General features: G+C 41.5%; 1 protein-coding gene across 3 annotated transcripts in view; it reads right to left on the bottom strand.

Moving 5' to 3' along the window:
* The window catches only part of wnk4a (WNK lysine deficient protein kinase 4a), a 70,100-nt gene extending 48,904 nt beyond the window's left edge, over positions 1 to 21,196 (bottom strand). The window contains exon 1 of one of the 3 annotated variants that reach the window (XM_068013405.1): positions 19,998 to 21,191. In XM_068013405.1, the coding sequence (XP_067869506.1) occupies positions 19,998 to 20,567 (570 nt within the window). In that variant the 5' untranslated portion in view covers positions 20,568 to 21,191. Of the gene's footprint in view, positions 1 to 19,997 lie in introns of all 3 variants that reach the window. The other 2 variants (XM_068013406.1, XM_068013407.1) reach the window with 2 other exon arrangements.
* Between the last annotated feature and the right edge of the window lie 2,997 nt (positions 21,197 to 24,193).

Consider the following 24,193-nt stretch of genomic DNA (forward strand, 5'->3'; position numbering starts at 1 on the left):
AACTGATTTGACTTTTTAGCTTTTCCTGGCACAGATGTTGGATGTGCAGTGAACTTTATTTTTGGGGTTGTATGCGCATTTGTGGCTTCTGAAAATGCTCGTCTGAAGCCAGCTGCACATATGGAGATCACATTTACTACTCCCCAGTAGCGTTAGGGTGCTTTATGCTAGGTTTGGGGAGTTAAGTCAGCAGTTTTCCTGACTCATTGTCCTGTACACTCACTCAGCCAAAACAAGGAATTGTTAAAAGTTCTGTGCATAGGAAATTCTTCACCTATGGGATTAAAGCTATGTACAGGTCTGGTGCTAATGCTTTACAGGGCCAGGAGTATGGTTCATTTCCTTTTTTTTTTTGAGAGGCTCCTAACATGTACATTGCATAATTGGAAAACAAGTTCTTTCCAGAAATCTGCTACAGATTAAAACCAATATAGGGAGAAATACTGGCAGAGTGGTAATCAGAAACCCAGAGGCCCTGAAGACACAGGTTTGAATCCCATCATGGCAGCTGGTGGAAATTAAATTCAATTAATTAACAAAAATCTGGAACTGAAAAATAGTAATGGTGCTATGAAATAATCAGCAATTTTTGTACAGGCAAGGAAATCTGCCATCTTTACCTGGTCTGGCCTACACGTGAACTCCAGACCCACAGCAATGTGCCCTCTGAAATGGCCTAGCAAGCCATTCAATTATCAAGGGCAATTAGGGATGGGTAATAAATGCCCACATCCCATAAAAGATGTTTTAAAAATACCCTGCAATGTGACTCCTAAAATAGAAGCTGATGAGTATGATTCCCTGATGCCATCCAAGTCTAGAAAAACATGGAAAACGTAAATGCAGGCTTTGAGTCTTTGTTCCAACACAACAAAGGGATGAGATACTGAGCAAATTCTCAAGTTTTTTGGTACTAGCACTCATTCAAACCAGTCTACTCAAAACCCAAACTTGCTGCCAGTGCAAAAATGTAAAAATTCAGCTTTTACAACAGCCTGGTACACACTGGAGAGAGTCCTTGAACTGGTGGTTATAAAGGCACCTGTGGAATCTCCATCTTTACTGCGATCTGTTTTTGAAGAGGTGGAAATTTCTTAACCAGTTCAGGTTTTTCATCCCAGATATGCTGGCAGCTACTTTTGGGACCACTTAGTCTTTAGACCCGGGTGCACCTACCTCTGCCACTTCCCAATCCCACAACCAAAGGGTTAGATCTGATTAAGTAAAACAGATTTGTCATTTTACTACTGTCCACATGTTTTCTAAGCTGTCTGTATAACGCTACAATCTGTTTTTGATCACTTTCAGTCACGTCATCTTTAGCAGAACTTGATGTTCTTGCCAAAGTGATTGCTTGTACAGAAATAATGGGTATTCAAAAGGAGGATGGAAAGACATATTTATTTAGGACATCGATATATTTGCCCAAGATATTAAGTTACAGGTGTAAACGGGCACTGTTTAAATGATTAACAATGCATATAGTATTTCTTATCAAAGGAATGATCTGAATGAGGTAAATCCATTGTCCTTCAAAACTCCTCTTTATATAACTGCAATCAATGCAACAGCAGTTAATAATGCACTGGAAATTTTTTTTTGAGATAAAATCATTAATATAATCAAAATCAATACACTCAACCTCACGGTCATATTCAATGTTTAAAAGGATGTCAGAGTGAGAGAAATTTTGATGCAAATTTGTTACCTGCTGGATCAGAAAAACATGATTTTATAGGATGGTTGGTCAGGAGAAAACGGTTCCCTTAAATGAGTCATTTCAGTGCCCACTACATCGCTATTTCTGATAAGATAGCGATCGAAAATAATAATCCATATGTGTAATACGAATGAAGATAAACATGGCTAAGTTAACAATCTCTGGGCACAGTATTCTGCAACTGAACTCAATTCACTAGGATTCTACAAGAAGTCCAAAAAAAACTGCAGACAAAATGTGCTAAATGATAACAGCTGATATTTATACGACACCTTTAATGTAATAAAACATCCCAAGGCACTTCACAGGAGAATTATAAAACAAAATCTGACACTGAGCCACAGAAGAAAAGCCAATGTAGCTTAGTGAGCACAGGGGCGATGAATGAACAGAATTTGGTGCAAGTTAGGATACAGGCAGCAGAGTTTTTAATGACCACAAGTTTACGGAGGGTAGGACGTGGGAGACTGACCACAAATAGGCAAGTCTAGAGGTAACAAGGGCATAGATGAGGGTTTCAGCAAAAGATGAGCTGAGGCAGGGGCAGAGTCAGGCGATCTGGCAGAAGACAAAATAGGCAGTCTTAATGTGGATATGTGGTCAGAAGCTCAAATACACTTCAGGCAATAACAAAACATTTTCTATAATTTGCATATTACTATCTTTCTCCACTTAGCAACATGTGGAAAATCTCTGCACAGGAATGAAATGTGAATCCACAGGATTGTTTAAATCCAAATAGTACACACTGCATCTTGCCTACAGTCTCATGAAAGCGTTCAAATGTGCAATGACCATTTCAATCATATGTCACACATTTTGGGCTGGGAGGGGTGGAGGAGCGGGGAAATCAATTTTAATTGGATGTGGGAATGGTGGGAAGCAATTGAAGGATACAAGATTGAAGGTTGGGGGGGAAAGTTCGGGTATTTGAAAAATCAATTGATGGTCATTTCAGGCAATGAAATGACCATGGAGGGGTTGGGGAAGGGCCTGCATCACTTATTTTTATATTTAATAAAAATCGATTATTCCTTCCCTTTAAAAATTATAATTTGTAAGGGCTCCTCAGTGCCCTTTAAACTCAGTGGGGTGCCTGCATTCAGCGGCCACTGAGGAGCCCATGCGATATTTCGTGCAGGGGCTCATTTAAATAGTGGGGGCGGAGTGCCCGCCCCCGATGACGTGTGGGGGCAGCTGCCGTGTCCCTGGTAACAGCATCCGGCGCAACTACGCAGGCGCAGTGCCATTTTTAAAGGGCTTTAAGCCCTTACAAATTATAATTTTTAAAGGGAAGGTATAAACGATTTTTATTAAATACAAAAATAAGTGATGGAGGCCCTTCCCCAACACCCACCCACCCCCACCCCCCCCCCATGATCATTTCATCGCCTGAAATGACCATCAACTGATTTTTCAAATACCTGAACTTTCCCCCCCAACCTTCAATCTTATGCCCTTCAACCGCTTCCCACCGTCCCCACATCCAATAAGAATTGATTTCCCCGCTCCGCCACCCCTCCCGCCCTGAGAATTTTATTCCTCTCCCCTCCCCACCCGGTTCTCGCCTCGGAATTCCATGCGGAGTTCCGAAGGTGCGCAAAGGCTGAACGGAGGCCGTAAAATCGGCTTGGGATGGCAGCTTAAGTTATTTTGCATACATTTATTGGCAATCTGAATATGGAGATGAAAGGCCCGCCGCGTCCCCGGCAACGGGGTCCAGCGCCACCCAGCGGAATTTTACCGGCCTCTGCGCCACGACCCACGGTGCCAGTTAAATTCAGCCCTTTAACTCCCTATACTGATCTTTGCAATAAATGAGACCTAATCCTGTCTCAATAAATTATTTATTTGTTTATTTAGAGATACAGCACTGAAACAGGCCCTTCGACCCACCGAGTCTGTGCCAACCGGATTATTTTCTATTTCCATACAAACAACCATGTGGATTTAATTCTTCATCCTCACAAAGGCATTTTGTTTTTAAAAAGATGGCAGCCAACAATTTCTGTGGCTCCCCTAAACCTATTATAGAGAATTAAGTGATCACCATACACATAATTTTTTTTTAAAAAACAGATAAAGTTAATAAAAATAATTTAATTTTTAAAAAGTATATGTTTATGGTATAACGTATTATATGGGTTCTAAGAGATTTGAAGTCATAAAGGGTTTAGATAGAGTAAATAAAGAGAAACAGTTTCAAATGACAGAAGGGTCAATACCAAAGGGCATGTTCAATAAGGGGGAACCATGAAGGCATGACTGATTTAGTGGTGGACACAGCAATTATTCAGCAGCAGCCGTGACCCTTGTGAGCTTGCACATCGATCTCTGGCAGCTAGCAAAAGGATCTCCTGCTTCCTCATAAAAGGACCTCAGCTGCCAACTGACCCTGACGATCTTGGTCACTTTCTTCTCTGTCCTTCAAGGCATTAATCAATAGTCCTGTTTGTGGAAAAATTATGCAGGAATACAGCAAGCAACCAGCCATGCAAGAGACCCTGGTGGATCTGTACTGAAGCGTTCCCCAGATTTAAAAAGGTGCCTGAAGCATGTCTTCAGAATTCCTGTGGGCTGCTCATGGCAATCTTGGCAGCACCATGGATCCTACTGTATCCGTGCTCCATAAGGATCCTCAGGTCTGCTGCAGATTCGGAAAGTATTATAAAAATAATTCATCCAGTATATTTCACATAACTAGTACAATCAAGCTAACTTTTTTTTCAAATTCATTCACAGAATGTGGGCACTTCTGGAAAGGTCAACATTTATTGCCCATTCCTATTTCCCTTCAGAAGGTAGTTTCATGCTAGGCCATTTCACAGGGCAGTTAAGAGTCAACCACATTGATGTGCGTCCAGAGTCATTTAGGCCAGATAAGGACTGCAGGTTTCTTTTCCTAAAGGACATTAGTGAACAGTTTGGTTTTTACAGCAATCAGATAGCTTCATGGACATGACTATAGATATTAGTTTTGTTTATTCCAGATTTATTTAATTAATGAATTCAATTCATAACCTTCCTTGTTGAGATTTGAACTCACGTTTGAAGTTTATTAGTCTAGGCCTCTGGATTAATAGTACAGTATCGCCACCATGCTACTGTACTCACAGCCTCCTTATCTTGGCTGGGGTGGTGGGGGGGGGGGGGGGGGGACAGGGGTGGGGAAAGAGTTAAAAACTGATTTATAAAGTTTCAAACTTTCATGACTTTGCATGCAGTTTTGAACAAAGGATTTTTGGCATTTGCTCTGAAATTGTGACAACTTCATATTTCACTTAACTAATGCAATGCTCATTTGGACAGGGTGAAGACTGCATTAGGAGTAAGATTTCACAAAAGGCTCCAAAATGTCTTGAGACGTCATTTGATATTGATAGAATATTCTCCTTTGCAGCTTTGTGATCTTCCTGAACCAAACAACACAAAATACTCAATCAAACTAATCCCAAGCTCTGACCCAATCAGACAAGAGCAGAAATCTTCCTTGCCCTTAAACCAAGATTAGCCTCGGAGTAAAAATATGAAAACAGTAAAACTTTAATACAATCCACTTCTAGTAAAGAAATGTGACTATAAGATCTAGGGTAACTGATGGCTTACTATATTGCAAAATTAATGCACTGTTTAAAATTTTACATGGCTTGCAAAACTAATTTTCATATAATTAAACTAAGTTTAAAAAGTCCATGTAACATTGATGTTTTTGCCATCAATCAGCCGGACCTAGAAACCCTCTCACGGCAACTCACTCGGCTGGATTTTCCTCTGCTCCCCCTCCTGAAATTGGGTGGGGTAATAGTGGAAAAGGCCACAAAATCAGGGAATGAGCTCACTTGAACTACTTTAATTGTAGAGGCATCATTACTACTCAGTATTTTTTTTTATGTGAAGCAGGATTCCTGTTTTTCTTGATTTGTCTGGGGTTTTGAAAATCCCAGTCGTGGATTAAGTTAGAAGTTACGGTGGAGGCTGGAGTGGGAGTTAGTCTTAATAACCATACATTTTAATAAACTAGCACGGTTAGTTTACATTTCTTTCTCTAAATATTACATGAAAATAAATCATACAAAGTACGCAGCCTTGTCACTAACAGGTAACAGGATCACCTCCCTTAATTCAGTTTATTCCCTACTTGTCAATTCTAAAAATATATTAACTTAGTCATAAAGATTTAAGCTTGGCATTCAGACAAACTGCTAATGTATATCGTCCTTTGAGCATTTCCTACATTACAACAGTGACTACACTTCAAAAATACTTAATTGGCTGTAAAGTGCTTTGGGACGTCCTGAGGTTGTGAAAGGTGCGATATAAAAAAAGGACGGTAGCAACATGGATACGGAACTGGCTGAGTGACAGGAAACAAAGAGTAGTGGTTAATGGATGTTTTTCAGGTTGGAGGAAGGTTTGTAGTGGAATTCCCCAAGGGTCAATGTTGGGACCCTTGCTTTTCCTGATATATATTAATGACTTAGACCTTGGTGTACAGGGCACAATTTCAAAGTTTGCAGATGATATGAAACTTGGAAGCATTGTGAACTGTGAGGAGGATAGTGTAGAACTCCAGAAGAGTTGGAGACAAGTTAGAGGAATGGGCAGACAGATGGCAGATGAAGTTCAATGCAGAGAAGTGTGATGTGATTTATTTTGGTAGGAAGAACATGGAGAGACAATATAAAATAAAGGGTCCAATTCTAAAAGGGGTGCAAGAGCAGAGGAACCTGGGCATATATGTGCATAAGTCATTGAAGGTGGCAGGACAGGTTGAGAGAGCGGTTAATAAAGCATCCATTTTCCTGGGTTTTGTTAATAGGGGCATAGAGTATAAGAGCAAGGAAGTTATGTTAAACACTAGTTCAGCCTCAGCTGGAGTATTGCGTCCACTTCTGGGCGCCGCACTTTAGGAAAGGGGAGAGGGCATTGAAGGGAGTAAAGAAAAGATACACGAGAATGGTTCCAGGGATGACGCACTTCAGTTATGAAGATAGATTGGAAAAGTTGGGACTGCTTTCCTTAAAAAGGCGGAGAGATTGAGAGATTTGGTAGAGGTATTCAAAATCATGAGTGGTCTGGACAGAGTAGACAGAGGGAAAAACTGTTCCCACTCGTGAAAGGATCGAGAACGACAGGGCACAAATATAAAGTAATTGGCAAGAGAAGCAAAAGTGACATAAGGAAATTTTTTTTCAAGCAGTTGGGATCTGGAATGCACTGCCTGTGTGTATGGTGGAGGCAGGTTCAATCGAAGCATTCAAAAGGCTATTAGACAGTTATACGAGAAGGAAGAATGTGCAAGGTTACAGGGAATAGGCAGGGGAATGACACTAAGTGAATTGCTCTTTCGGAAAGCCGGTGCGGATAAGATGGGTCGAATGGCCTCCATCTGCACTGTAACAATTCTGTGATTCTGTGTTAACAGTTCTGGGGACTGAGTGGAGTGGAAAATGAATCACACCTTCTGTATCTGAAAGAACTAATCAAATGATCATCTTGTGTAAAACATGTATCTCCATAAATCAGATCATAGTATGAAGCTCATGAGTAACTATCTACCCTCCAACACATAGTAGAGCCAATTCAACTCAATAGGGAGCAACTATTCTAAGAGAAATTACTAACTTTGACGTGGACTAAGTGTGGATTGAATAGCTTTGGTTGGATCATTTAAGGTTGTGTTGGATCATTTCCAGGCTGATATCCACTCCTCTGTGCTCCACTGATGGAAATGGTTGTATTTGTACTTTGTTTGGGGCCAAGAGACTCCAGAATAACCAATCCATCATTAAAGAGTCAAAGGCTATTGAGAAAATGTCTACAGGAACCTTTACACATCTGACATTTGCAAATTTTAGTGATTTCCTGTCTACAAAAGGCAACTTCGTGTACACTGACCAACAGCTCAAATACAACCACTAAATGTCTTCATGAAAATAATCTTAAGTAATAAACAGCCTTGGAAATCATCTTTGCCAATTTTTTTGTAATATCTGAATGCAATATAGTTGATTAATTAAAATCACAGAATGAAATAAAACAGTCTCACTATTTGCTCAATCACAATAACTAAATGCATTCTTGATGGGTTTCATTCGATATCTTGAGATCTGTCCCCCAAATCCCAACAACAATGTTCTAATTAAAAGCACAGCTCAGACATTCAACAAGTTCTAATTCATTATTCCTTTTACCTTGGTAATTCAACATATTAAGAGATTTTCCACAGTATTTAAAAGCAACTTGGAAACAAAATATTTATTATACTTCAACATGTTCTTAATTCTCCTATCTGCTGGGTTACTCCCCTCCCCCAAAGTATACCCCAAGGCTAGCTGGGAGAATGAGAAGCCAGTCCATTCTCATGTTTCTGGAAATATTGCTCTTTCACCAGTTGCTCGCAGGCCAACAAAACCAGCTGGATTTTTTTTTTCACCCTCATGAAGAATGAGGGATTCCAATCTCATCTGAGATTAGGAACTTGTCTGATGGGCACAAAATGGCTTCCTATGTCTCCAAGCTATAGTGCATTCAGCTCTCCAATGCACTACACCATCAGATTTCCTGCACTTTTAAATAAACATTCAGAGTTACAAAATAGAACACGTGTTCTTGCTTGATGGAAAAATATGGAACGCTTCAAGAGAGTGGATTTGGAGCACAATTCTTCCACGCATGGAACTTGACTGTCAATCAAATACATCTGAATAGTATGAAAGCCATTTGTTTAATAATTTGCCTACAATTTAGCAATAAAAAAGCAATTTCACACATCGCTACAAGTAAAAATAAAAATGATACACTTTTTGGGGTTAGGATGCATTTTTCAGACAGAGTGCTAGAAGCTTTATCTCAAATCTAATCTGTTCTGTGCTATGCTTAAACTAAGTGCTTCTGGCACTGGTACTAGCTACACAAAGCCAAAAAAAATAAATCCTCAGTATTGAAATCCCTCACCGTCATTTAAACAAAGGAGTGGACAAAGAAAAAAAAAATGGCGATTCTGTTGGTTCTAAACTGCACCTTCATTTTGTGTTTTTGTCAGCTTTTTACAAAGTATTATTTTAAATATGAATGTTATATCAACTACTCAAGAATGGCAAACATTAAACAAGAAAGATATATCAAATATTTTAATAGCCAAATGCTAAATTCAAACCAGAATTATGTTTTATCTTATTATTAGTACCTTTTCCATGCAGCCAGATTTTACAAGCTCCTATAAACATCGTTATTCTTAGTTAATAACTCAGCTGTCTGACTGTTGAGAGATAGTTGGCTCGGCTCATGATGTAAACAAATTTTAGTTTTACGTCATCCAGGTGGCATTTATTAAACTTTAAATTACAGCAACTGTGTGCTGGAGAAGCTCCAAAATGTTATTATATCTGGGAAGGCTATAGAAAAAGAACTGGGAAATTAAATAACTGGTCCTTAGGTCCTCACAGGACCTCAAAACACAAAATAAAGATTATGTTGGCAAGCTGGATCCTCATCAGAAGATTTCCTAGCAAATATTGTAATCTCTGCTTATGAGAGAGATTGGGGGGTAATTTTAACTTAAATTGACGGGCGGGAAGCTCACGGGATTGGAAGGAGCACTTGTTTCAATGGAGTATAAAATCAGACAGGGTATAAAACCAGTGTTGCACCCTATCCTGTGGGTTTCCTACTCAGGTGAGTTACATTAGAATTACATATGTGGTTTTTCTTTCTGCAGTTTGTATTTTTTATGATCCACTTTTCCAGCGTTTCCTTGCGGCTGGAAATGCAAATTCTAGGAATGGAATATTTTCTCCCCATGTTTCCATCAAGCCCGGGTTATGTACAGCACGATTAAATACAGAGTAAAGTACTCACACAGTACTCCAGTGTGACTTTCCATTTCATATACTAGACATCTATATGACACCTTTGACTTTGGTTGCAAATTAGTACCAATTATGATCATTTTCACTTTATGTAAATGAATGCCCGTGAGGGACTAAGTTGAGTTTTAATTAAGAATTATACAATTGGTAGAGAAAGGTATTTTTTACCCTGCAACCTTGGGGTAGACCCAAAGTGAAGATACAGAGCCACAAAGATATTTCACTAACCTATTACACTTCACATTCCCATGTAGTTTGTATTTAATAGCTAACTAAATTTTTGTATGCAAGTTATTACGTACAGAGGTCATCCTACAAGCACGTAGTGCTGAAGTGTTTGATGATTGCCGAACAGGCGAAAGCAGATTTTGTCTTCTGGTCAAGCTGTGGAAATTCAATCGGTTTGGTACAGCTGTGTGTGTCAGAACAATCTGAGCTCATGGTTACTGCAAGCATCACTGAATTACTAATACAAGTCTGCTCTATAAAGAAGATCTTTCACAGAAGCAAAAATGAGTGTCACATTACATTGTGTGATCTTCTATCATGAAATTTAGATAGCTTTAGAAACATCCCAATACAGGAAACATTTGCACTGTTAAGAGATATACGTATGTATCATTTCTACTTTCACCTCAATAAGTAAGCACATTAGGAGAATGGGAAATAAATTCAATAAAACAAATATTAATTTTCCAAAAAAATGTCTATTGCATTGCAAAATATCTATATGCTGTCCACTTTCATATACTTTATTTTGTTTAAATTTAATGCTTAAAGACACATATTCTGAAATATCTCTTACTAAACTGACTTCAATGGTACCATCTTTAACGTTACCATTTCAATAGTAAGTAGCTTAGGCAAGATTGACCGAATGACACAAGTCATTAATCCCTTGAAGGTATGATCAGGTGAAAAGAACAAAGATTAAAATTTATCCAATAATCATTTTTTCATTTATTCGACAACAATTTTACAGAACTCTATTTTCCGGCTCTTTTTCAAGCTTAGTTTCCTCCATTTGTTTTGAGGTCAGTACTTATCATACAAAGGAGGGTGGCCAACAGCCTGCTCCCAGGCCTTTCCCAATACTATCCTTAAACTAGCAGGTGTGCAACAAAATCCTGGTGACAAATTCCAATTTACTTTCCCTCCTGTAACTTTCACTTGGTTTCTCTCTGTGCCGAGCAGTTGAAATTTGGAATGCAGTGGATTGAGGAACTGAACATACATTACTCCTTGGCTTAACCCATTACATCACCCAATCACCTCTGCTCTTAATTTTCTATCAGTGAGTTTGCACACTGGAGTATTCAGAACATGCAGTGAGAAAAGTTCATTCATCCCACTGAGCTCATTCTTCCACTGATCATAACTTGCTTTTGACTCATGTCCAGCTTGTTTAATTCCTGATGAAGATGGTGAGCTGTGAGCAAAGTGTTCACTGTAAAAAATCTATGATATCTCTCCTTGACCACAAGATAACTGCTAAATTTCCAGGATATCAATCTAAAATTACAATTAAAATGATTTAACTCTGGACTAGTTGCATTAAACAGACAGAATCACAGAATTGTTACAGCACAGAAGGAGACTATTTGGCTCATCGTGTCTGCACCGGCTCTCCGAATGAGCAAATTACTTTAGTTCCCTGCCCCCGCCTTCTCCCCATTTTTCCTCTTCAGGTAACTATCTAATTTCCTTTTGAATGCCTCGATTGAACCTGCCTGCACCATAATCTAACAGTGAATTCCAGGTCCTAACCACTCGTTGCATGTAAAAGTTTTTCCCTCATGTCTCCATTGCTTCTTTTGCCGATGACCTGAAATCCGCACCCTCTCATTCTTGATCCTTTCACCAGTGGGAACAGTTTCTCTCTATCTACTCTGTCCAAGCCCATGATTTGGAATGCCTTTAGCAAATCACCTCTTAGCCGTCTCTTCTCCAAGGAAAACAGTCCCAACTTCTATCTTTGTAAATGTAGCTCCTTATCCCTGGAACCATTCTCATGAATCTTTTCTGCACTCTCTCCAATGCCTTCACAACTTTCCTTAAATGTGGTGCCCAGAACTGGACGCAATACTACAGCTGAGGTCGACCTAGTGTCTTATACATGTTCAAAATAACCTCCTTGCGCTTGTACTCTAAGCCCCCATTAATAAAGCCCAGGATACGATATGCTTTATTGACCGCGCTCTCAACCTGTCCTGCCACCCACACCCAGGTCCCCCTGTTCCTGCACCCCCTTTAGAGTTGGACCCTTTATTTTATATTGTCTCCCCATGTTCTTCCAACCAAAATGAATCACTTCACGTTTCTCCGCATTAAACTTCATCCGCCACTTGTCCGCCCATTCCACCAACTTGTCTATGTCCTTTTGAAGTTCTAGATTATCCTCCTCACAGTTCACAACGCTTCCAAGTTTCATATCATTGCAAATATTGAAATTCTGCCCTGTACAACAAGGTCGAAGTCATTAATATATCAGGAAGAGCAATGTTCCCAACACTGACCCCTGGGGAACTCCACTACAAACCTTCTTCCAGCCCAAAAAACATCTATTAACCAGTACTCTCTGTTTCCTGTCACTCAACCAATTTTGTATCCATGTTGCCATTGTCCTTTTTATTCCATGAGCTATAACTTAACTCACAGCATAGGAGCCAGCTGAGGAGAGGTCTTTAACTCTGTTTCTCTCTTCACAGATGCTGCCGGACCTCCTGGGTTTTTCTAGCATTATCTGTTCTTATTATAGGAACCATCATGTTCTGCAAAGTATTTAATCATCTATCTCTATCCTGGTCATTTTACATTGATCACATTCTTAGCCAAATACTTGTCAATTTTTTTTTATAAAACAGGAGTCAATTGGGACAGCATTGGCTGTTTTTGTTGGATGTCTAATCTGCATTACCACCTCCCTGTGGGACAAAAATATAATCTTGCTTGAGGTTGGATAGATTTTTGTTTTTGTCCTGTAGTTCTGCAATTATGTGAAGCAACGTCTACAATGGTCAGGTCCCTGAGCTTTTTAAAAACCAAAACTATGTTCTATTTCAATTGTCTTTACTACAAAGAAAACAGAACTAAGTTCCACAAGCCCTTCTTTATAGTTTAAGGCCAAAGGGTTAAAATCATGTTTGTCCCCGTCACTCCCATTGACCTATCTGAAATAGGCCTAGTCATTGTGTAACCAGCTTGAGTGGCCACATTTCCCTGGAATTTTAAGCCTTTAACAAAAGGCACCTGTGGAATTCCAACAGAAATGGGCTTTGCCCAGTACCAGAGTCTCATCAGACTACTTAAAATAGCATCTAGTCATTGTGTCCAGTTTCCTGCTCCAATGTGCATGAAATTGCACTTATTTACATCAAATGGCATCTGCAATTCCTTTGCCCAATCAGGCTGAATGCAGTCAGTCTGCTACATACACATCATCTAGCTGCATACCTTGGTGTCATCAGGGAATATCATTATGCAAAAAGCATCTTCTCTATATAGTTTATGATAGTATAAACAATAGTGGAGCCATGCACTGTTCTCCAGACAAAGCTTTTTGCACTGACAATTACCTGTTTCCTCTTGGCAAACTGGATAACTAATTTGTCTACAGTCTTCATTTATAAAGATGGATGTGTAGAATTTAGCTATCTGTAATCTCTTGACTCAACTCATCCCTTAAAGGACGCATTTACTTATTAACATGCCACTGGGAAAAGGTCATATTCCCACGTTTCTGAATGCAGGAGATATGTAGTCTTGGGAGCTGATGGAAGAGTACAAATTGAGTGAAAAAAGACTGCATTGGGTTTCTTGACAACTCAGTAGGTTTAACTTACTGAGAGTAGCAGCAAAGTGCAATAGCAGAAACGTTCCAGGTTTGGGTTACCTGATTTCAAATGGAGCACTAGAAAAGAGTTTCTCCAATTGGGATCGGTTGCCTTAGGTTAAGCTGGGGGGAGGGGGGGGGGGGTGGAGGAAATCAGCCAGGATTTCTGTTCTTGAATGCTATAGAAGCAAACCTGCAAAAGTGTGTGTATGTGAACATCAAGTGGGGACAACGGTATTGAGCTCGGCTGTGATGCACTCCACTGGAAGTAGCGCACTGACAGTCACTGTTGCAGCTGACAAATGATTAAAGGTCACTTAAGCTAGCTATTGTAGGGTGCCTGGCATTCATGGAACCATATCCCAGCAACAGTGAAGGCTTCAGGAGTGGTGGGAGGGGACAGAATGACCAGGATTATTCTTAACCAGCTTGTAAGAACATAAATGAGCACCTTCCAGAAACAGCCAGTTACTTATTTCCTTTTTGAAATTGCTTCACCTGTTCTTTTCAATTGTCTCTTCTATTTATCTCTATTGTACTTACACGTCATAAAAACTCCATTGCTCTTTAACTAGTGAGATCTTATTACAGCTGATCAATATGCAAAATACTTTTTGTTGTTCTTGTAGCATATGTAAATACCTCCATGCACTACTGATGCTGTGCACTCAGTGGGGACATGTATGCTTTTCCAATTTTCTGTAGCCTGCTACTGTCACATAACTCCATAATTGCTTAAACAGAGCTATTGTCAACACTTTTATTTTTGTACAGAATTCAAGGTTAAAGAAAAATCAGCTTTGGATGAGGATGCCGGGTTCTGAACCCAGTATTGACTGAACGCTCGCATCCAATGTCTTATCAGGAATGAAGTGATATCATCTGACAAAAGAAAGGAAAAATTATCCAGGTAGGGGAACTCTTATGTTGTTTCAGTGCCCTTCTCGGCAGATTGAACAGATATTTATAGATTATACTTTCCCACTCTCCAACAAAGCAGATACAAGAGGGTGAAATAATAGAAGAAAAAATCTTAAGTTTCAAAAAGTGATGGTGATATGGCCATTGCAAAAATGTCACCTTCCTACACTCCCATTCTTAAGGTAAAGTTACACTTCTACCTTCGCATTGATATGAAGTGATTTCAGGAAAATATTGATGTAAAAGGTGGCAGTATAACAAAAACGACCAGGTCCCAATCTGACACACTAGAATATTACAGCCAAGGAAACAGCAAGCATCCCCACCCCCACACCAAGGGGACGTCTTTTGACACGTTTGAGTTCATACCAGCAGCAGTATAATTCCAGTCCATTACAAGATTGCATGGCTAAAAAGTGCCCAGGTGGTCAACTGTGCCTTCTGACAGTTTTAAAACTTTGAATCGGATATTTTCTGTTAGGGAGATCAGAGCTCTGCTCAGCCATGGAAATATCACATGCATAGAAGTTGGTTGTTGCTGGTGAGACTCAGGTAATTGTGCATTTTAATAAAGATCTTGCCAACAGTAGGCGACAAATACTGGTCTTGGCTGGTTAGCTACAACATAACTGCAGCCTTAAATTGCTTTTAATTTTATGTCATTTTCAGTTCTGTTGCTCGCCTGTATTTACTTGCACAAGTCCTTGGAAAATTAAAACTTTGTAGTCCACGATCGATGTAAATTTGGGCAGGAATCTAAGCATTTTGAATACATTGTAAAAGCAAGGTAGACGATGCATCACTTTTCACAAATAAAAATCTGAATTTTTCCATAAGATTGAAAAAAAGCATCAAAGCATGGGAATTCATATTCCCATGGAAAACAATGAGCCCTGCCATACTGCCTATAATAATTTGGCTCCAGTCACTGATCTGACAGAACTGTTACCCACTACCAAGTTTTGCTTTTAGGACAGGGAGGGGAAATTTATTATAAAGTGATAATTTTATTGTCTACAATGTCTAATTGGCCTCTGCTTCATTGTACAGATATTCCAGGGACATTGCCTTTATTGTCTACATATTAATTTGTTCACTGTACTTGACAGCCTTCATATCTTCAAACTGCCTTGAATTTAATATCAGACATTTGGCTTGTAAATTTAGTAAATGTTAATGGGTTGTCTGCATGGGCTTCATGCATCTTAAGCAGGGCAGACGTAGAGGAAGCAACTGGCTTCAAGCAAGCACAAAAGTGTGGCAGAATGTTGGAATCTGTACCAACAGTGCGGCACAGTGGTTAGCACCGCAGCCTCACAGCTCCAGTGACCCGGGTTCAATTCTGGGTATTGCCTGTGTGGAGTTTGCAAGTTCTCCCTGTGTCTGCGTGGGTTTCCTCCCACCACCAAAGACTTGCAGGTTGATAGGTAAATTGGCCATTATAAATTGCTCCTAGTATAGGTAGGTGGTAGGGGAATATAGGGACAGGTGGGGATGTGGTAGGAATATGGGATTAGTGAAGGATTAGTATAAACGGGTGGTTGATGGTCGGCACAGACTCAGTGGGCCGAAGGGCCTGTTTCAGTGCTGTATCTCTAAATAAAAAATAAATAAATAAAATAAACACAGGAAAATTAGGGTTCAATGAATAACAGAAAGGCCCAATCAATCTCTTAGATGTAGCTGCTCAGAAAAGGGCAGTAGAAAGAGGGCAGATGAGAAGGAAGGCCGTGGTGCTTGATTCACACATCGCCCCATACCTCAGCTTAGTTAGGGAACTGCTCCAGCATTTTATACTCCAAACTGTGGAGTGCTCCACTGTAAATAGACATTGCAGGGAAGGCAATTTTATAGGTCAGATGTACTTAATAAAGTACTCTCATGCATTTTAAGTGAATTATTTACATGTGATTTCACAACCTAATTAGCTACCACGGTGATTAAGCTTTTACAAGGAGACCTTAGTACCAATGTATAAATATAATACTATCCTCCTTCGGGCTTTGAACCCTGGATTGAAAGTGAACAAAAGTAACATCGGGGGCATTTGTTCAGTTTACCTCAATCTGGCAAGTGACCAACATGTTTTAAAGGCTAGTTGCATTAAACAGGCAGAAAGGCATGCGTGAGAGAACAGGAAACATGACACCGGCTTTACAAAATAAATCAGGAATATAATCACATCTAAACAATTGATCGTAATACTCCTTCATGGTAAAAACTGTACATTAGGCAAGGACAGTGTGAAACAAAAAGCTACACACTTTGTTAGTCGGCTGACAGGCTACTTGGCTCACAACTACTTCAAGTGATCTAACATTACGATTTGGCAGCAATGAAAAGGACTACAATTAAATATGTTAATCTGGTTATTTTTAAAGCTATAAAAATTGCACCAATGCTGCTCTTTATCCCTTCCAGAAGAGATAAAAAGCTGAGCTAACTGAAATGGTTTCAGTTAAATAACACAATGGTTTTCTACACAGAAATAGAACTTAAATGACTGAACTTGAATAGTAAATAAAATGTGGACATTTTTCTATAGAATATACTGAATGAATGCCTATATTATTTCCAAAGTGAGGTTGTTGATATAACAGTTACATGCTGTGTTTTCAATGTGAAAATAGTCCATACAGGACTTCCAGTCAGCAGCCTTCTTAAAACACTCATGATGTGTGTTTCGGTCTTTAAGTAAATGTTCTTCATGTTTTTCTTTCATAGAGAAACTGGAGTAAACTATCGGATAACACTTTTTTCTGTTTTCCCTAGTGTTGAAATATATTTCTAATTTTACCAGAGTTCTAAGATTGAATTAGAGATTTAAACTGAAATATTAGAGTACGGTTACATTTTATTATATTAAATACAACTTAAACAAATAAGTGAGTACTGTTTTAGGTTAAATACTTTCTTTGGTACAGTGAACAAAAAGAAAATGTGCTTTTAAATCTGGACTATTCTGCGCATCACAGTAAGTCATTAAGAACATTAAGTCTGCTTCACCATTTTGTTAGCCACGCAGCCTTTCAATTCCAATTCTCTGTATTCAATCATTTAAGTTACATTTCTGTGCAGAAAACTATGACACTATTTAATTGAAACCATTTCAATTAACCCAGCTTTTTGTCTCTTTTCCAAAAGCAGAAGCAATTCAATTTTAACTAAAAATAACCAGAATACCCTCCTCAACATTCTTACTTCCTGAGTGAGTATCTATCTACCCTTTTGAACACATTAATTGACTTTGCATTGAAGGCCTTTTAGGGCAGCTAGTTCTATATTCTTATAACCTTTGAAGAAGTGTGAAGAGGGTGAAATGGGAAGTTTAGCTCACTGGGTGAGTGGAATAAATTTAATATTGCATAGTTACTTTGTGTATACTTTGTGCACATCACATGCATAAAACAATTGTTATAAATAAAGCGATCTATAGGTTTATTAAGTATTAATGATTATTGTATATGCCAATGATGCTTCAATGTTTCACATTAGGTGATTTAAATCATTTCTCACCCTCACCCTGTCAAGATACACTTCCTTGGCGTGAATCAGGTTTTAAAGTCATAGGGTCACTTCATTAACAAATAAAACTAATACAACAGCAAAATACTTCAGATGCTGGAAATCTGAAATAAAAACAGAAAATGCTGGGAATACTCAGGAGGTCAGGCAGCGTCTGTGGAGAGAGAAACAAGAGTTAACGGATGACCTGAAACCGGTCACATCTCTAACTTTTTTCAGTTCTGACCAAAGGAACGTTAACAGTTTCTCTCACCCCAGATACTGCATGACCTGCTGAGTATTTCCAGCATTTTCTGTTTTTATAACAAAAAATACTACTTTGATAACTTAGCTACATAGGTGTTTTTCTATGTCTCAGTGTGTTGTCAAATTTGAAGTTAGGGATGGAATGAAAAGATCCAGTGAGTAAATAAGCACAAGAGGGAAGGTATGAATATGCCACAATCAAGTCCAGGCACCATAAGAATAATATCCTAACCCAATGGTGACACTTGACAAGTTCGAGTGAACAGGGGAAGCCCTTTCTGTTAACAACAGAACACCCTGATCCTGAAGTGTGTAATGTTATACTAGTACATACAGCTATACCAGCAGACCCACCGTACAATATATGCTCCTCCAAATGCCACACAAGCTTAATTTACAATAATTGTCAGTATGCCCTCTGACCCAAAAAATATGGTCTTCATTCTCACTGCTTTAGTTAATGATTACCATTCTGTAAGGATGTATTTATATTTGAATTTGAGAGATACTGTATGAAACACTTGGAGCCAACATTGTATAACCCAAATGTCATATCAAGCTAGATTTAGAAATGCTGGGGGTGGGAGAGAGAAAGAGATGTGGATCTTCTAGCATCTTTCAATCCCATCAGTAGTTAATTTCAATGTAGAGCAGGTGTGAAAGCTGCTGCTTGCTCTGTCTAAATATTGATATTTTTATTGCTGGGGGTAGAACAGACCTATAGCTACAGTATTAATGTAGCATCAGTGTCATGTTTTCAAAGTGTGAACAGCATGTCATTTTTTGGCAGGAAATGTTACAGCAACAACTGCATTCCTGATTTCATGATACTGCTAGAACAGTTTAAAGGTGTATGACCATTTTTTCAGGAGATAGCACAGTGGAAAATAAGCATGCCATACTGCTGTAACCATCCACGGAGGAAATGGTACATTAAGCATTCCTCTATAAGACAAGCAGACGAATCAATCATTAGGCTTTTGCTGTAGCTCAATAGTAGCACTCCCGCCTCGGATGCACAAGGTTTGTGGGGTCAAGTCCAAAATCAAGAGCATAAGATGCAGGCTAACACTCCAGTGCAGTACTGAGGGAACTAGCTTTGAATGAGATGTTAAACCGAGGTCCCCTCCGCGCTGGAAGAAAAGATCCCATGGCACTATTCCGAAGAGAATGGGAGTTCTTCCCTGGCCAATATTTATCTTGCAATGAACATCACTAAAAACATGATCTGGTCATTAACCATTGCTGTTTGTGGGAGTTTGCTCTGTGCAAACTGGCTGCTGTGTTCCCTACATTACAACAGAGACTACACTGTAAAACTACTACTGCCTCTAAAGACATGTTGAGGTTGTGAAAGTTCCTTTCTTTGAATTATTGCCTCGGCCAGGCATTTCTGAATTTCAGGTTCGCTGTGCCCCAGGTAATAAAACAGGATTGGGATGCCGCTGTAGATTCCACTCCCCTCCTCTCCCATTACCTGCAGCTCACATACACCCTTCCATTACCCGCCCCCCACCCATCTCCCCCCCCCATTACCCACCCCCCCGCCCATCTTCCCCCCACCATTACCTGCCCCCCCGCCCATCTTCCGCCCCATTACCCGCCTCCCCGCCCACCTCCCCCCCCACCACCCACCTCCCCCCCCACTACCCACCTCCCCCCCCCACCCCCCATCTCCCCCCCCACCCCCCATCTCCCCCCCCCACCCCCCATCCATCACCCACCCCCCCATCCATCTCCCCCTCCCCATCCATCTCCCCCTCCCCATCCATCTCCCCCTCCCCATCCATCTCCCCCTCCCCATCCATCTCCCCCCATATTATACACCCCCCATCCATCACTCACCCCCAACCCCTTCCCCCCTATAACCTGCCCCCATTACCTGTAGCTCACACCAGGCCACCTCCACCGTGGTCTCCGTGTCCAGTCCCTTGTAGACGGTTTTGAAGGAGCCTCTGCCCAGCTCGATGTTGAATTTCAGGAACCTGCCGTCGGCCGAGGTGTCCACCGCCTTCATCTCCACCTCGTTCTCCTCCGGTTCCATCTTACTGTCGTCGGGCTGCTCGGACACCGAGTCCTTGAGCGGGAGGCGGGGGCTGCTGCCATCCTCGGTGTCCGAGCTGTTGACCGCCGCTTTGGCCAGCGGCTCGGGGCGCTGGGGCGGAGCGCTGGCGGCGCCCTGACCCGCACCCGCCGGCGGGGGCTCGCTATCCGGCGGGAGGAGCAGCGGCGGCGGGGGGGGCTCCGGCCGGAGCGGGCGGCGGAGCAGGAGGAGACCGTCAGCTCCCAGCTCGATGTCCAGGGAGGCTTTCCGGTGGTACCGGCACGGGTTCCTCCTTCGCCGCCGGTTCTGCATCTTGTTGAGCAGGGAGGAGCGCTCCAGGTCCAGCGGGGAGGCGATCAGCCCAAATCCCGCCAGGTCGACCTCTGCCTGAGACATGGTGCTGGACATGGAGCCTCTTTATTAAAGCAGCAAAACTCCCAAATCAAAACTCCTGCCTGAAGCGCAATTAAAGAGACTCGGATTCCTCCTCTCAGCCTGACAAAAACTCACACCACTGCTGCTGGCTCATGTTTTGAGAGTTTCCCCTCCTACTTTAATGCAAACTTTGCGTCTGCTCCATCGAAAACAATCCGTCTGCTCAAAGTCTTTTCTTTTTTTCTCCCTTTCTATTAATTTCAGGCAGCTCCGGGGTGTAAACTGTTTTGCAATTTATGCAGCAACAGAACGGGTCTCTGAACCAGTTGCGTTGAAAAGCCTCTGAGATACAACCAGGGACTTGGAAAACACTGCGGCGAGTAGCGCCTGATATTGGTGTGAAGCCGGCGCTGCGTTAATAACGCCTCCTCACATTGCCCATTGGCTCAGGGGAGACGGGCACTGTACAGTGATACCTGGAGGAGGGGGAGGTTCAGCCTCTTCCACACACCGTCTGTTTAAAATGCATTTTAGTCGATGCTCCATCGCAGGGAGAGGAAAAGTAATTTACAGTCTTTTTGTTTTGACCAGCATTTTAAATTCCCCTTGTTTTGCAAGTGCTGAATGATCAGGACACAAAGTGCTGAGGGAGTGAAACGCTCCCTTTAAAACAAGGCAGTCCGCCAGAAGAGGCATTATCACAAACAGCAGGATCCCAGTGCATGGACAAAGTTCTCCTTTATCAGGCAGAACATTCACTCCACTCATGTCATGTTCTCACACAGTGCCAGGGCTCTTCATTGGAAACTGAGCTACTATCACCTCAAGGCACCAAAAGACAAGGATCCACCCGAGGACTGAGGGCTGTTGATGTGTCCTTATCTTCACAGTCTTCTCGTGAAGAATAGTGCGAGTTCGTGGAAGGATTTGTTGGCTGATTATCAGGCTAGCAGGTGACGTGACTCCTTCCATGGCCATAACCATCTTTATATCAGCCCACAGGGTGATTAGCGCTTTATGGCAGGGGGTTTTAATGGTCCCTGTAACCCAAACGATGAGGGGTGGCAGCACCCACACCCATTGGACACATGGTTTTAAGGTGGTAACGCACACTTATAATAAAGATGGGTTTGTGTCCGTAGTTTTTAATTGTGAGAATGTACCTGGCCATTCATTTCTGATAGTCTATAAGTAATTCAGATGGTATTCAACACCTGATTGTTCTGGTGAAAGATCACAGATCTGAAACATAGGCTGGAATTTTACACCATCCCGGATGGTGGCGGGGGGATGCTGTAAAATGGAGCGGGACGCTCTGGAAGGCCTTCCCAATCCGCTCCCACCTTTACGTCGGACGGGGTGGGGCAGAAAATGGGCTGCCCGTCCCAGGCCAATCAAGGCTCTTAAGTTGCCAATTAACGGCCACTTAAGGGTCTTCGCCCGCCTCCACACGGATTTTACACGTGGCAAGTGGGCGTCCTGGAGCCTGGAAAGGCTTTTCCCTGGTGGCCTCTCAGCATCCCAGGGGTGGGGTCCTGACAATCGGGTACAGGGTGCCCGATTGAGGGCCGCCCCCACTTCCCCAACTACCCCAAGAACCCAAGATGCACCCCCTTCCCCCCCAAAACAACCACCCTTGCTTCGCCAGGGCCCGACCAATTACCCCTGGCGAGGCAACCAAAACATAACCTGGACTCCTGGCTCCATGTCCTTTGCTGGGCTGTAGTCCCAGCAGTGGCCACCGCTCCCGGTGACGCTGCTGGGACTAAGAGCTGCTGCCCCGCTGATTGGTCGGCAGTTCAATGAGGCGGGACTTCTTCCCTCAAGCGGGTGGAAGTCCTGCCTTGGAACAATTAAAGCCTGGGAACGCGTAAAATGCGGGACAGATCCCCAGGCTGGTGGAATCGGGTTCGCCACCGACCTTTATGTCGGTGGCCAGCTCCCGACTGCCTAACGTAAAATCCAGCCTGGGCGGCACAGTGGCGCAGTGGTTAGCACCGCAGCCTCACAGCTCCAGGGACCCGGGTTCGATTCTGGGTACTGCCTGTGCGGAGTTTGCAAGTTCTCCCTGTGTCTGCGTGGGTTTTTGCCGGGTGCTCTGGTTTCCTCCCACATCCAAAAGACTTGCAGGTGACAGGTAACTTGGCCGTTGTAAATTGCCCCTAGTGTAGGGAGGTGATAGGGAATATGGGATTACTGTAGGGTTAGTATAAATGGGTGGTTGTTGGTCGGCACAGACTCGGTGGGCCGAAGGTCCTGTTTCAGAGCTGTATCTCTAAATAAAATAAAAAAATAAAAAAAAATAAAAAATTAACTCTGCTTCTGTCTCCACAGATGCTGCCAGACCTGCTGATTATTTCCAGCACTTTCTGTTTTTATTTCGGAATTCCAGCATTCACAGTATTTTGCTCTTATATTATGGTATTCAAAACCATTGGTTTCCTGATTGTATGAAACAATGGATAGAATTGTGCAGTGCAATCCACAAAACAACAAAAAATTAAGCATCTAACAATAAAACTAAAATCTGACTTTTTCAATCACTGTAAACCAGTGGCCCTGAACATATTTTAATAAAGTAACAAGCAGAAAGAAAGAATTTACATGGATATATCACCTGGAGGACTAAGAGCTTCAAAACCAATGGATTATTAATTTTGAAGTGCAGTCACTGTTGTTATGAGTGGCAAACACAGCAACTAATCTTAGCAAATGAGATGACTTGCTCGTTAATTTGTTTTTGGTGGTGGTATTTGAGAGAGGAATATTGTTCAAGACAACAATAGAACTTGCTTCTTCTCTTCAAACAGCATACCTGAGAATAGAATGGCAGTTAATATAAAAGGGAACCCAAAAATCTTCTACCAGCATGTAAATAGTAAGTGGGTAGTGTTATAAACGCTGGATTTTGTCGTACGGTTATGTTTTTTTAAAAAAAACTGAGTTCTAATGCAGTGTAAAGTGGACAGTTAAAGGCAACATGATCTCATTCCAATTTTACCCAGAGATTTGCCAAGGGTCTTGGTTACCATGAAAACAAGGAACCTAGATCAAAGACCCTTTTGAAAGCAGGGTGCAACACCTAAAGGACAATGGGTTTTGCTCTCCCAGACTCACTGATTGTAAACAGGGAGCCAGGGGCTCTAAAATGCAAATTCGAGTTGCAATTTTTAACACATGAAAACAAAGGAAGGCTCAGGTGGTTTTGCTTACGCCAGACTTATGGACTCTGAGAATTGTAAAAGGCAAACGAGTATTGACTGTTGATCTGGATAAATTCGACAGGCTTTCCTAGGTCTGGAGGCTGAAATGAAGAACAGAGCTGTGCAGCCTTGAGAGAGAGAGAAACCAGTGAGCTGTTTCCTGGGAAAGCAGCTGCTCTCAAAACACTGTTACAGGAAAGTCTGCTAAGATTTAAACCCAGTTCGAAGGCTCAAGGCTTGGGCAGGAGAAAAGACCAACAGAGTCACCTGAGATTGCTTTATTAATAGAAAAATCAGAACTATCAAAGTTTTCAAAAGGAAGTAATTCCAACGGCAGTATCCTAATAGCATCTGCTGAATATTTATACAAAAGAAAAATACTGCAGATGCTGAAATGAAAACTGGAAATGCTGGAAATACTCATCAGGTCTGGCAGCATCTTGGAGAAACAAAGTT

The sequence above is a fragment of the Heterodontus francisci genome, chromosome 33 (assembly GCF_036365525.1).
Source record: "Heterodontus francisci isolate sHetFra1 chromosome 33, sHetFra1.hap1, whole genome shotgun sequence".
Taxonomy (NCBI): Eukaryota; Metazoa; Chordata; class Chondrichthyes; order Heterodontiformes; family Heterodontidae; genus Heterodontus; species Heterodontus francisci.